General features: G+C 35.2%; 2 protein-coding genes across 2 annotated transcripts; both read left to right on the top strand.

The window, feature by feature from the left end:
* Positions 1-7,108: 7,108 nt before the first annotated feature.
* On the top strand, positions 7,109-8,740 carry LOC111379819 (mitogen-activated protein kinase kinase kinase 17-like). The gene has a single exon (XM_023003253.1). The coding sequence runs from the start codon at positions 7,319-7,321 to the stop codon at positions 8,549-8,551; it is 1,233 nt and encodes a 410-aa protein (XP_022859021.1). The 5' UTR covers positions 7,109-7,318; the 3' UTR covers positions 8,552-8,740.
* A 3,749-nt stretch (positions 8,741-12,489) lies between these two features.
* Positions 12,490-14,270, top strand: LOC111379821 (mitogen-activated protein kinase kinase kinase 17-like). The gene has a single exon (XM_023003255.1). The coding sequence runs from the start codon at positions 12,841-12,843 to the stop codon at positions 14,086-14,088; it is 1,248 nt and encodes a 415-aa protein (XP_022859023.1). The 5' UTR covers positions 12,490-12,840; the 3' UTR covers positions 14,089-14,270.
* The last annotated feature ends 809 nt before the right edge of the window (positions 14,271-15,079 follow it).

The raw sequence follows: 15,079 nt of genomic DNA, 5'->3' as shown, positions 1-15,079 counted from the left end.
CCAAAAAAAAAAAAAAAAAAAAAAAGATATTGCACCATTTGTAGCAAAAAATGGTGTATTCACTTTAAATGGTGCAAATTTGCTGTTTCATTGGACCAACTTTGCACCAAAACACCAACTTTGTACCAAATAATGGTGTAAAATGGTGCAATCGTGCAACCATTGAAGATGCCGTAACCGCTCATCGTATAAGCACTCTGAAACTTCACCCCATCAAAAAATCAAATAGCGGATCTCGTCGTTTCACCCCTGGTAATTTCGCCCGCAGGCACACTCTGATATATGCATACATTATATTATATGGGGTGGGAGGTATTTGGATTAATCTATTGATTGATGATGTTATGGTGAATAATTTCATGCTGAATAAGATTAATTGATGATGTTATGGTGAAGCTGAATTATGTTTGGTTTTTTTGTTTAATTTTTTCATCTTGTGGCAGTTTATTTCGAGTATTTGCTAATGGGTAATTTGGATTTAGTTGTGATGGAATAATCAAGGGATTATTTATGGGTTTGAATGGGGATAATTATTATTATTATTATTATTACTATTTTTTTATTTGTGATCGATGTTCTTATGATCTTTAAGCTATAAATAATGTGCAAAAACTTATCTCTGTGTTTTTAATAGACCTCTGCTTGCTATAATTGTCATATTACTGTCTATTAATGAATATTTTTTAGGTGGATTGATAGGTTTTTCATCAATTAAAGGGTGAAAAACTTGATTGTAGGTTTGATATCTTTGAGATCCTGGCTAAACTTAAAGTTTCATTGGCTTATGTAGTAGTGATCTATATATGGAGCGGAATATTCTTGTTTTGTGCATAAACATGAGCAAAGTTTTATACTTGTGTGTGGGTTTGTGTGTGTGTCGTTTGTAAATACAAGTTTGAATCTTTTATCTGAACTAATCGATTGGATATGGCACATACATTTAATTTTTCAATTCCTTTCTGAAATCCTATAGTTATGTGATATTCTGGCTTCCCTTTACTTATGATTAGTATTTTTAGCTTTATGGAAGAGGGAGACCATTGCTTGGTAAAATTCAAGTAAAGCTGATATTAGTACTAGTCTTGGAAATGCCTCCAAGATGTGTAACCAATTTTTATCATTTGTCTTTAGTACGTAACTGATGTTGGTGTTTAACTTGCAATGGAAGAGTGCAGTGCTTGGAATGTTTTTTGGTATCATATTTTTCCGGTTTTATTTATTTATTTCTCTTTTGGAGTATCGGTGTCTTCAATTCTGAGGATTTTGTTAGTTCTTTCTTCTTAATTAATCAAGGTTCACAGTTATGAAGAGAATATTGTTTGTCCGGATTTTTGTCAAGATTACCACCTCAGCAAATGTTTCTTGGCTTATGATGTTGTTCGCTCCTTCTCAAGTCATTATGATTGAAATACTACTTCAGACTTTTAAAGAAGACAAGATATATTATAATTATTGCATATACTCCTTTAGTTATTTATTGGAAGTTTTAGCCCTTGTTTGATCTCCATTATATCCAAAATATATTTTTCTCTCTCTTCTTTTCAACCATACATTTTTCAATAAAATAATATTACACACAAACCCAAAATTTTTCTTACTTTTTAACCACACATTCTCCATCAATCTACTATTCCAAAATACATTCTTTACCAAATAATGGGGCTCAAACACGGGCTTAAATAGTAGATTTTAGTGACGCTCCATTATCCATATAACATACCATCTGTTGTTCTATGTACATAAATATCTGTTTTTGTAACTGGAATGCTGATATCACTCTTTCTGCATAATTGTATGTTTAGTTCGAGACAATCAATGGGAATTGACAATCCACCTGCCCTGAGTTCTCCACTAGAAAGACATGGCAATTTTGTAGTCACCAGTAGGCCAAGTGTAGCCGCTATTACTAGTAAAATAACTCGTGGAGCTACTATTTATGGAGCTTATGGAGCTGACCTTTTGTCATTTTGATACATGCATCTGCCTTGTGCCCATTCTCCTCGAGATGACATTCAAGTAACTTGTTGCTCTTACCCACAACCAGAATACTGAATATTATGAAGGATTGTTTTGCTAACCCCAGTGGCTTATCAAATCTCCTGGCTAATTCAGATTTGATCCATGTCAGTAGCAATGTCTCTAAGCTCCCTGGAGTATCAGAACTTTCACATCCTGAAGTGACTACAAGACAGTTGATTGATGGAAATAATATGAACACCAAAGATTGTTTAATGAATGGAGGCGTTTTTTCCTCTGACTATAAGCACCCGGAGGAATAATATGAAATTTATGCCAGTGAGAGGCGAGGCTTTCACAGATCATCCAATGACCATACAGGGAGAAGGACCAAAAGCTAGTAACCTTATTAGGTCACAGTTAAGTGGAACTTTTTCCAATTTAGGATCTCCCACATCTATGTGGCACCATGATAAGAGCTTTGTTCAGTTTGATTCTCCAGGAAAATTTGATGGAAGAGACACTCAGAACTGAAGCTAATCCAGAAACCAGGTTCCTCAGAAGATTCAGGACGTGAGAGATTGCCAATAAATTGGATGAAGTTAATTCTTCCAGTTATTAATGTCATGCTAGACCAACTACAAGAAACCCTTTTGATTCGTACAGAATTTTCTGTTAGAACTTAAAGCTTCCAAACTAGTGCTGGGGGGCTTTCAAGTTCATCATGAAATTTTAGGTGGCCAGATCTTCAATTGTAATGATGTTGGAATTGATAGACACAACACAGGGCCAAAGTCACTCCCATTCCACACTTTTCTGACTTTACGACCTGAGTAACATCCTAATCATTCTGTAAACAGAGTTAGATATTCAGATTTTCAAGTTGGTATGGCTCCATCCTTAATGCCTTTTGGCTGCAGTTTCATTTCCGGTCCTGAATGTGCTAGGTGGTCTGTTAGGGCGTCAGATTCAGCTAAGCTTACCATGTTTTTGGATCTATTAACACCTCACTAGCAACGGATATAGAGAGTTCCATGGGAGTCTCTTGAGAGTTTTCCATGAATTTCCACCGTCTCTGGAATCAAGGAAGCTCCAGAAGGTATGCTCAATTAGGTTAGTCACATTTAAGCTTGCTTTTCAATTCCACAATTTAATATTGAACTGATAACTTTGCAATTTTCGGGGTTCAATGTTGGCTGTGTACTGATTTTCTCCTGTCGTCAGGTATCTATAATGCTAGAAGTTATTTGCTAAAGATGGGCAGGTAAGTAGTTCCTTGATTCCTACTTATTTGCTAGTTGAGATTTGGGTTTTTCCACTTTTATCAAACAATTAAGTGCGCCATCATTTTGTTCTACTACACTGTTTGTAAATGTTCAAATATTACTTATGTACATAAATAATAAGGAAAAGATTGGGACACACTCTTAAATAATTTGATTATTTCGTACTTGTTGTTCAATGAGAAACTGGCAAGCTAGAGGATCAAGCCAATGAGAACAGGATCTTGTTTGCATATCCCAGATAAATTGAAATTACTAACGAGAACTCCAAAAATTTTTATGACGAAGCTGAAGACAAGGTTTTCAAGAAGATCTGAGATATAATAAATAGTTTCAATTTTGCAGGGGAACACCTAGTCAATTCCACTGTACAAAGTTGGAATTTTCTCAAATGAATATAAATCAACATATGAACAAATATATGAGAGAAGCCTTTGAACCACATTCTACTTATTGTTCTTTCCCCTCTTTCCTTTGTTGTGACAGGAGGGTGTGCAAGATCAGGGTCACAATTTTTTATCGATTAAACAAATTGTTGGAATTCCTGGACTTGAGAATGTAACAAAAAGCAGGAAGACTCAACCTTCTTCCTATATTCTTTTGTGCACATGAAAATTGGTTTTTGCTGAGGAAGCTCAAATATTTTAGAGCTTATGAAGCAAATATTAGAAGAAATTTCTGATTTATTCATTCAGTTCCCCTTTGGGAATTCAACTTCCTTATTGGACCAATGAAAAGATCTATATAGATAGAGTAATTTGGCAATGGATAAAACTGATTAGAGTAGTAGACCCCGATTTTATTCGGAATAAGATTTTGATTTTTCATAAATAGAGCCACAGTCTCAGTGTTTAAGGGTCTTTTACAAGTAACTATCCAGTTTTGTCGAGCTGATGAGTACCATCAATGTATTTAATACCACCGGACGATAAATACATTACTTGATGCAATTTTTTTTGGACTACTTTCCTCAGGTCAGCTAGTCGTAATGTTAGCTCTGTCCAAGCCCTTGGGTATGGTATGATTCCTGAGAGAAGTGGGATCCAACTTTCAGGAAGTAACACTACCCAATCTGCTGCAGGTCCATTCCCTGATAGGTAGGCGTTCAACCCAATGATATTGGTTCTCGAGCTGCTGAAGGTTACCCTCAATTAACATGCAAATACACGTGGCCTGACATTTGTCATATAGGACAGACTTTCTCTTTGTTAAGGTTTGGGTTCTGGACTATAATAAAAGGTGATTTAACTGCCTGGAGTCATAATGTTCAAATTCTTGTAAATGGTTTTTTTCCTTGCAAAGGAAAGACAAAAATTTATGACGGAGACAAAATATTCTGGGTCGAAAGGATTTACCTGGCATATGCAAGCAGTAACTGCTATTGAAGAGCTATCAGAAACACAAGTTATGGTTTCTCTTCCACTGATTACAAATGTACTGTAATGGTGAAAAAATGTCAAAGTGGCCGAGAATTCACTAGTACGTATATAAAGCAAGGGCAATAGGGCAAAACCTGGGAAAAGAGTAGGTTGCCTTTGCTCCTGTGTCAATTTTCACGTAGTATTTGATAATATTTTTCAGATGACCTGCATCAGATTCAAAATTGTCAACTGGTTCTTTATCCTTAAAAACCTGTTGGACATCCAATGGCCATGCGTATTTGCTATTCAACTTGCCAATGCTCTGTTTTTGTTTCCTAGTTGTTGATCTTGAATGTGTTACATTACCCTGATCTCTGTGACTTTGAGATCACTTTTGTTTTTACCAGGCCCTCCTCAAGTCTCTCTCTGCTCACATTAATCCTTGTAGACTCTCAGTTGCTGCAGGTACTTACAACGAAAATCCTTACTGATATTATTTAATTTTTAATATGCTTTGTATTTCAAAATGAGATCATTTGAATTCGCATATAATTTATCATTTAATTATGTACTCTAGGAAAACCTCATGTGCCAACTCAGCTGTCTAAGGAATCTCCTAAAGATGATTATAATAAAGCTATTTATTATGCATCTACTTTGATAAACATTTAATTATTTCTAGGCACAGCATCGCATGACAATGGCTGTAAGTTTTGTTACTTTACAGGTGATGTTATTCCACTTGCAAAAGGAGATTTCCAAAGTCAGGCTTCTAGTGTTCTTTATCCGCCATCTCTTTCAAGAAGAGCAAATGAAAATTCTCTGGCTGCTCCATTAGTTCAACGCCCGAAGATAGTTTCTCAATTTGTTAAACATCATTCCGGAACTTACCAACAGAAGTATATTCCACATCCTATTCCTGCTGTTCCTCTTCATACAAAACGGCAAGGTATCTCAATGATCCCTTTCACTTGCAAGTTGCAATCACTTTGTTGACATAATGGAACTGGGTAGTTTTGTTATTTTCAAAATTTTGATGTAGTTGCTGTGACCTATAATGTAATTTTGTTATTTTTCAAAATTCTTGCCCATTTTATTATAGAAACCTGTGTGACTGCTAGCTAGTATATTAACGTCAATGCAGTTTGATTGTCATTTAGCATAATATTATGGGATTGTAGATAAGGGAGCTGATGGCTGTATACTCTTCATTCTCTCTCCGTTGCATGCTAAGTAGTACAAGAAACGCATTGGCACAATTATTTTATTTTTTTCCTTCTTTTGTGCTGCTATAATGACAATTATAGCCCAGTCAGTGACTGTTAAGACACATTTGCAGGTTTGGAGGAACCTCATTAGCCAACAGAACAGAAGTGCCTGTTATGGCAAGAGTGATCTTTCATTCACACCAGAAAGTCCAATACATATCAGCATAGTGTTGCTGTTCTTCCTTGAGGCCATATATTTCTCCACCACTGTACCAAAAATTACGCCTCAAGACCAATCAAAAAAGTCCTCGCATTTCTTTTGTCATTTGTGAAACATGAAGTTCGTCATTTTTGCTTTATCTTTTTGGGCTATCACCAGAAAACAAATTGATTTCCAAACTCATGTCAAGGAACAAAAGAAGTTCTAGAGAGTGGAGTTAGGTATGATTCAGACAGAGATATTTAATTATGTTGCCAGCCAGCAAGCTGATTAAATTGAATCTCATGTCAAGTGACAGAAATTGGACTTGTACACGTTGACAGCTAATTTCAATTTCGTCAAGTGACACGATTGGATCATCTTCATGTGACCAAATCTCTTATCTAGACCATTCAATTGGAGGGGAAAAAAAACTAGAAAGAAAAATGGAATTCATTCCCCATCATCCGATCCCATCTCACGATTCTAAGCTTTTTGATAACAAAATTTCAAAACATTAATGGTGTCTTTAGTCATGGGAAAATAATTGACATTTTCTTGGTTAAGACATTTACATTGAATCTCATTATTAACATAAACGACTCCTCACTATTGTCTAATTCAACATTTATAGTAACGCATCACCTACCTATTAAGGTTCATTTTGAAGAATTCGAAAAAGATGGATTTGGAAACCTTGCATGCAAAGTAACGATTGACGAGGAAAGTAATGAGGAAAGGCATAAAGCAAGTATTGCACCGATTACCACATTATTCGAGATGAGGACACCAACCATGGTTATAGCTAAGACAGTGAATGTTTGGGTAATTAGCTTACAAGTGAAAAGCAAGTTTTAGAATTATTGAAGATTCTTAGCATTCCTTGTTGATTCAAGGAATAGTGTACAGAAAACGGGTTAGCAATTGAAATTCTGACTTGTAATGGCAGTCAAAGTTTGTCAGCTCTCTGACTATTCCAACTTGTCAATTGCCGAAAGAGAAACCGCCCACGCGTTAAAGAAAAACAAGCGCACATGACCGTTATTCCTGTTATAAAAATTTTCTACTTCTAAGAAACGCGGATGTTTCATTCTTTACCCCACGGTTCCCACCCAACCCACACCACCGCACCCCTGCCTAGATTGTTATTTATCCAAGCCCTAAAGTAAAATTTTCCTTTAACAGCCCCAGAAGTACAAGAAAAAATTCTGTTAACTGATAGGTTGTTTCGTTCCCTATCCTTGTCAAAAACTGAGAAATTGGGAGGTTTTCTTCGTCATCCAATTTCAAGGAAATTGCGAAATAGATAAAATGGTTCAAGAAAAGGGTGAGCCTACGTATGGAGATGGGGTTGCATGGTTTAGGGGTGCAATGATTGGAAAAGGGGGTTTTGGGCGTGTGTATTTGGCTAATTTGAAGAATCCCAGATCAAAATACAGTTGTTTGCCTTCTGTGATGGCTGTAAAATCTGCCGAGGTTTCAGTTTCTGGTTCAATTCAGAAGGAGAGGGAGGTTTTGAGCAATGTCAAGGGTTGCCCTAATATAATTAGATGTTTTGGTGAAGAGACAACAATGGGGGAGAATGGAGTGATGGTGTTTAATCTTCTTTTGGAGTATGGTTCTGGAGGAACATTAGCCGATAGAATTAAAAAATTGGGTGGCAATGGAATGTCTGAATCTGAGGTTAGGGTATATGCAAAGTCTATACTTCAAGGATTGAATCATATTCATGGCATTGGTTATGTTCATTGTGATCTAAAACCCGATAATGTTTTACTTGTTCGAAGTGGCCGAAGAACCGGGGTTTGTGAGTTTAGGGCAAAAATTGGCGATTTTGGGTTGGCAAAGAGGGTGCCGGGGAACAAAAAGAGGAAATTGGAGCCTTATTGGAGGGGCACTCCACGGTATTTAGCTCCCGAGGCTGTGGTGGATAATGTGCAGGAGTTTCCTTCTGATATTTGGGCATTTGGGTGTATTGTTCTTGAGATGTTAACTGGGAAACCTCCTTGGGACGGTGATGGGGAAAAGGATTCAGATGCAGAAGATATTCTTTGTAAGATTAAAGAAGGGTTGCCAAAAATTCCGAATGATATATCAAAGGAGGCAAGGGATTTCCTTAAGGGTTGTTTTGTGAAGAAACCAATGTTTAGATTGACAGCAGAAATGTTATTGAATCATCCATTTTTAGAAGGTTTGGATGTCATTGAGGATGGGGATGAAGAATTCAACGAGGTTGAAGATTTGAATGAGATTGAATCTATTTTGTTAGTATATGAAAGTGAGGATGAATTAAGTAGTAGCTCGTTTCAAGATTATTGTAGCTTTGATTCGGGAGAGGATTTCTTCAATTATTCATCTGAACAGGATGTGGAGGATGAAATTGTATCATCCCATTTTAACGAAGGAAAATCAAAGGAAGAAGAAACTAAGGGTGTCACTAGCTCCATTGATGATTCTGGTTTTGATAAATCAATCAGAACATCGATATCATCTAGAAATGGACGACAATATCCAGTTACTCATACTATTCCTGCAGGTGTCTAGCAAGATATTCAGTGAGAAATCCATATTCAATTTTGCTTTGTTGTGTGTTCAATAGATTATTTTACAGGTTATACTACTGTACCTAGATAATATACTAGGAATTGATTTTTAGATTTATTCTAGTTTCTGCTAACTTGTAGCATTTCTTCAATCATGATATTGTTGTAGGTTCCCTTTTCATCGTTTCAATTTGTTACAAAGGAATGCATTTACTAAATCAAACTATGTTTGCCAGAAATTGCATTGCATTAGCAAGTGTTGGAATATGTGGAGCTTAATCATATTCGACACTAATTCTTTTTCCATGGTGAAAAAAACTTGGAGTGGTGGGTGGACATAATTCTCACCATGTGTCGTTTGCTTGTATTCGTTTCTTTGGACTGGCAGGATGTGAGAATTCAGGTACATGGAATGTCCAACTATTCGAGTTATTAGAGTAGTAGTTAAATATTGACGAGGATGACTAGCGTGATGTAACTATTATTTTAGTATATTGTCCGAGAACGTTTCTACTATATACTTATTCAGTTTGTTAAAAACGATAAGAGGGATAACATTTAAAAAGGGGACATTATGGTCAATGACACAGACGTTCAGCCTATGATGGTTCATGCTTATAAAAAAGTCATTTTTATCCATATGAGTAATGTTCACTTATTCACCACTCGTTTATATATATTTATAATTTAAATGGTACTTTCCAAACATGGATAATAAAAATGAAGAGCTAGCCATTTTCACCTTTTTCCCTTGAACTGGGCCATTTAAAACCAAAAATAAAATAAAAATAAAAATAATCTTAAAATGCGTATTTACATGAAACAAGAAGTATTACGGCGAAAGTCTAGGAAAGACAACGTTAATAACATAACTTTAGTGCTACTAGTGTCAATTTCTCTTTAAAATTGAAAATATCAACTAGAGGCTTAAACTCGCCCGTCATTCATGTTGAATAGTATTGTTGGATTTGGTCCGTTTGGATAATTATATTGGATCTGGGTTCAAACCTGACCCGCTTAAAGCCCAAATCATTGTATATTCCCGCCTTGACCTGCTTTCTCACACTCCCCAAAACTGGTCATCATTAAATTCAATTACATTACATTCCATTTTTCTCTCTCATAATTTCAACCACACAATCTTCCATAAAATAATATTACTAGTAAATCGAAAACTTTTCCTTCTTTTTCAACCACCCATTTTTCAAAAAAGTAGTATTCTCCCCTTTTTCATTTTCAGAAAATGGGGGCCAAATGGAGGCTCAAATTAGTTTCAAAAATTGAAAATCTAAGAAAATTTGAAAACCTTGAAGGAAATTCTATTTAAATTTTTTATCAAAATATATTTGAAATCATAGATAAGGAATTAGGGGTGGTGTTGTTGGTTACAAATATCAACTTAATTACAAACTTTTATCTTTATTTTATTATTAATTTTCCTAATTTTATTAATCCTTTCCACATCCATTATAAGTCTTTTCACAAATATGATATTTATTTGTTTGCTATGAATCATTTTTTTCAGATGATATTATGCCCTTATTTGAGCTCCATTCTTTTCATAAGAATGAATTTTTGAATAGTATATTAGTGAAAAATGTGTGGCTAAAAAATAATTAAAAATGTTGAATTTGTGTATAAAATTATATTATTGAAAAATGTGTAGTTAAAATAATGTCAAAACACTGTGTGAAAATGTATTTTTTTTTCTCAAAGAATGGACTCAAACAGGGGCTATGTTAGCTTATGTTTGGTACTACTTATTTGAAAATCCTTTTTCATCAAGTGCATTCTTCCTAAAATAATTTCACAAGTGGACTCATAATTTTTTAGTACATTTTTCCTCTTTGAATTCTCTTTCTAAACTTCTTCTTCTTCTTCTTCTTCTTCTTTTATCTGTTATCATCTTCTCTCATTTTTTATTAATTGTTGTAATTGACTTGGTCATTGCAATTAATATAGTGGGCGTTGAATTTACTTTTCTATTTCTGAGTAATTGTCACTAAATTGTTCGATTTTGTTGAGAATCAAGCTCAACCATATCAAATAACCATTGACACACATCCAGGAGTCACTCCCATTGAAGAACCCTTATCAAAATCATTGGAGATTCAGAAATTTCCTACACTATAGCATTGAGCAAAAGCGACCAAAACCACACACACAAAAAAAAAAAAAAAAAAATGAAGGCACCTATCACAATGCTAACTATAGTTAATGTGAATTCCTTGAACAAAATTACCAAGTTAACTACATAGTTCATCTATTTTTTTTTTATTGGGGTTTTTAACTTATTAATGATATGCAAATTTGTTGATGAGTAATAATTCTTATTGAAATAACCGAGGAAGAATTCATTTTTATCCACCTGGTGGCATTTGGCGTTCCTGCTACTCCGATAAGCATATGTAACCTGAAAAATGAAGGAGGGCTTTCTCTCCAATTTTACCTCCGACGTGAAAATCAGTATATGGTGTTAGGAAAAACAAATGACGAAATTCATATAGCTAAAGAGTTCTCCCTAATACCTATTTCGCCTTCAGGGTATTTATATACGTTAGAAGCCAGGTGAGTGCCGAGCAGCTGTGGTGCCACGTGTCCCACGTAGCCTTCTCGGGGGTTTTCATCTTCCCGCCAGTAGGTTGTGCTCGTGATAGCCGTTACGTGAACCTTATCAATTCATCAATGATTTTATGGCTAAGTGTTGGGGTGGCCGTGTAGGTAATTTCACGCCGGTCGATGGCCACGTGTAAAGGTAGAGTATCCATGGAGAGTCGATAGTCTCACGCAAAGGTATAGTGCTCATGAGGGGTCGACGATCTCACGTCAGCGTGTAATACCTTACCTTGCTCGTCATCCCAGGCTCCAATATCACTTATATTATAGTAGTTAGTAGTGGTATATGAAATAGTCAATGAGTATGAAGATATTTATAATGTCTAATTTTAGAACTTAACATTATTCGTGCAAGGTCGTAAGTTAAATAAGTCTAGAAGGCTACCCAATTTATAAGTGCATATTCAATGCTAATATGAATCACATAACAAATTGTTAATAAGCAAAAATAGACAACATCTACAAAAATCCATTTTCAATGCAATCCAAATGGGACTACTCTACCTGATGTGGCAAGAAAGAATTGACATTATGAAAAGCTTCATCTAGATGTAGAGGCTTTGTTAAATGGAGTAGGTCAGCAAAATTTAAACTTCATTTCTCTTTCTATTTCTCCCATTTATTCTTTTTTGCTTCTATTAAAAATTCAGAGATAAAAATTTGAGTTACAGAAAGAATTCGTTGAAGACAAAATATGAACTTGATTTTCTTTTAATTAGACAACAATGTCGCATATATTTGAAGTCAATTTATTTTGTTTCCACGTAAATTGCTATTTATAGAATGCATTAGAGGTGCTATATGCCAATTTCAAAAGCTATATCTACCTAATGTGCTGATAATAGTAGTATCAAAGTAAAATCTCATTTGAGGAGGAATTTTGTTGTGGAAGGATTTAAGTATAAGACTCATTAGTTAAAGTCACCGACTCAACTAGGTAAAAATATTTGTAACCCTGCTTAACATTTCAATACCTTCATTATTTTCCAATATGAGAATATCACGATAAGGAGTCGGGCATGACAATACAAACAACGAACTCCTAATTTTTTTATAGGATCTCCATTGTGAATGTGATAAAGCAGAAAACTAATTCAGTGGAATAAACTAGCTAACAGAAATTTAGACGTTGTAAATGCTACTCTTAAATAAGGAAAACTTGTAAAAACTAATTCTTTTGAGTCTCTTAAATAGCTCGTAAAAAACGTGTGCATCTTAACTTTAAAAGGATATTAGGTACCTTTTTCTTATCAGGCTAATCCAGTTTAGAAGTGACTTCCATTTAGGGTTATTACAGTTATAATCTTGACGAAGATTCTTTGTAGCAATCTTGTTCTATGGAATAAGTATTACCTGACATAACCAAAATGGGTTGTCAATTGTCTAAGGAAATCACCCACACGACACAATACACACGACCGTTATTCCTGTTACGTTATTTCCTTTCAAGAAGCGTGATTATTTAATTCTTTTACCCCATTCTCACCCTAAATTTTCCTAAATTGTTAGCCTCATAACAGGAGGAAAAGAAAACTCAGAAAACTAATAGGGTTCTTCATTTATTCTCAGGAACGTTCAATTCAATCATCTGAAGTTGTCAATTTAGATTCGTATTTGATTCAATTTCAAGAAAAATCAGTAAATAGGTATAGAGGATATATAGAGGAAGGTACAATGGATTGGAAGGGAAAAGAAAAGATTCAAGAAAAGGGTTTACCGAAATATGGAGACGGGGTTGCATGGTTTAGGGGTGCAATGATTGGAAAAGGGGGTTTTGGGCGGGTTTATTTGGCTACTTCGAAGAATCCCAGATCAAAATACAGTTGTTTGCCTTCTGTGATGGCTGTAAAATCTGCCGAGGTTTCAGTTTCTGGTTCAATTCAGAAGGAGAGGGAGGTTTACAGCAATGTCAAAGGTTGCCCTAACATAATTAGGTGTTTTGGCGAAGAGACAACAACGGGGGAGAATGGTTTGATGGTGTTTAATCTGCTTTTGGAGTATGGTTCTGGTGGAACATTAGCGGATAGGATCAAGAAATTGGGTGGCAATGGAATGTCTGAATCTGAAGTTAGGGTATATGCAAGTTCTATACTTCAAGGATTGAATCATATTCATGGCATTGGTTACGTTCATTGTGATTTAAAACCGGATAATGTTTTACTTGTTCATAGTTGCCGAAGAACTGGGGATTTTGAGTTTAGGGCAAAAATTGGCGATTTTGGGTTGGCAAAGAGGGTGCCGGGGAATAAAAAGAGGAAATTGGAGCCTTATTGGAGGGGCACTCCAAGGTATTTGGCTCCCGAGGCTGTGGTGGAAAATGTGCAGGAGTTTCCATCTGATATTTGGGCATTCGGGTGTATTGTTCTTGAGATGTTAACTGGGAAACCTCCTTGGGATGGGGAAAACGAATCAGATGCAGAAGATATTCTTCGTAAGATTAAAGAAGGTTTGCCAAAAATTCCGAATGATATATCAAAGGAGGCAAGGAATTTCCTTAAGAGTTGTTTTGTGAAGAAACCGATGTTTAGATTGACAGCAGAAATGTTATTGAATCATCCATTTTTAGAAGGTGTGGATGTCGTTGAGGATGGGGATGAAGAATTCGAGGAGGTTGAAGATTTGAATGAGATTGAATCATTTTTGTTAGTATATGAAAGTGATGATGAATTAAGTAGTAGCTCATTTCATGATTATTGTAGCATTGATTCGGGGGAGGATTTCTTCAATTATCTGTCTGAAGAAGATGTGGATGATGAATTTGTATCATCCCATTTTGACGAAGGAAAATCGAAGGAAGCAGAAACTAAGGGTATCACTAGCTCCATTGATGATTCTGGTTTTGATCAATCAATCAAAGCATCGATATCATCAAGAAATGGACGACAATATCCAATTTCTCATACTATTCCTGCAGGTGTCTAGCGAGATATTCTGTGAGAAATCCATATTCAAATTTGCTTTGTTGCGTGTTCAGTAGATTATTTACAGGTTATACTACTTTACCTAGATAACATACTAGGAATTGATTTATAGATTTATTCTAGTTTCTGCTAACTTGTAGCTGCATTTCTTCAATCATGGATTCACGATATTGTTCTGGTTTCCCTTTTCAATGTTTCAATTTTTTTGCAAATGAATGCATTACTAAATCAAACAATGACTGCCAGAAAATTGCATTGCATTAGCAGGTGTTGGAATATGTGGAGCTTAATCATATTCGACACTAATTTTTTGTCCATCGTGAAAATAACTTGGAGGGGTGGGTGGATATAATTCTCGCCGTGTGTCGTTTGCTTGTATTCGTTTCCTTGGACTGGCAAGATGTGAGAATTCCGGTATATGGAATGTCCAACTATTTAAGTCATTAGAGTAGTCGTTAAACATTGACGAGGATGACTAACGTGATGTAACTATTATTTTAGTGTTTTGTCCGAGAATGTTTCTAGTATATACTTATTCAGTTTGTTAAAAATGATAAAAGTGATAACATTTAAAAATGGGACATTATGGTCAGTGACACAGACGTGCAGCCTATAATCAGGGGCAAATCCAGGCGTCGAGTTCAGTTAGGGCGGATCGCGAGCATTGAAAGCTTACTATCAACAGTTAACGTCCGTGATAGCAAAATTGTTTATTAATATTTAATTAAATAATATTCAAAAAATTGTACGGATTAGAACTAGAAGAACTAGATACACCAATAGAATTAGAACTAGCTATGAACTTTCATTTTGGATGAAAAAATCGTTTCATAATCTGTAAAATGCTCTAATTTATTTTTTAATTAAATAGGCAATATATATTAACAAAATGCCAATATTCAATTTACAATTAAAGTTAATTAAATAAGCATTATTATATTAACAAAATTGAAATATTTATGTGCTTGTATGATTCCACTTTCTCGCAATCG

Source organism: Olea europaea, unplaced genomic scaffold (assembly GCF_002742605.1).
Source record: "Olea europaea var. sylvestris unplaced genomic scaffold, O_europaea_v1 scaffold2039, whole genome shotgun sequence".
Lineage (NCBI taxonomy): Eukaryota > Viridiplantae > Streptophyta > Magnoliopsida > Lamiales > Oleaceae > Olea > Olea europaea.
This window is presented reverse-complemented; position numbering and strand designations above follow the sequence as displayed.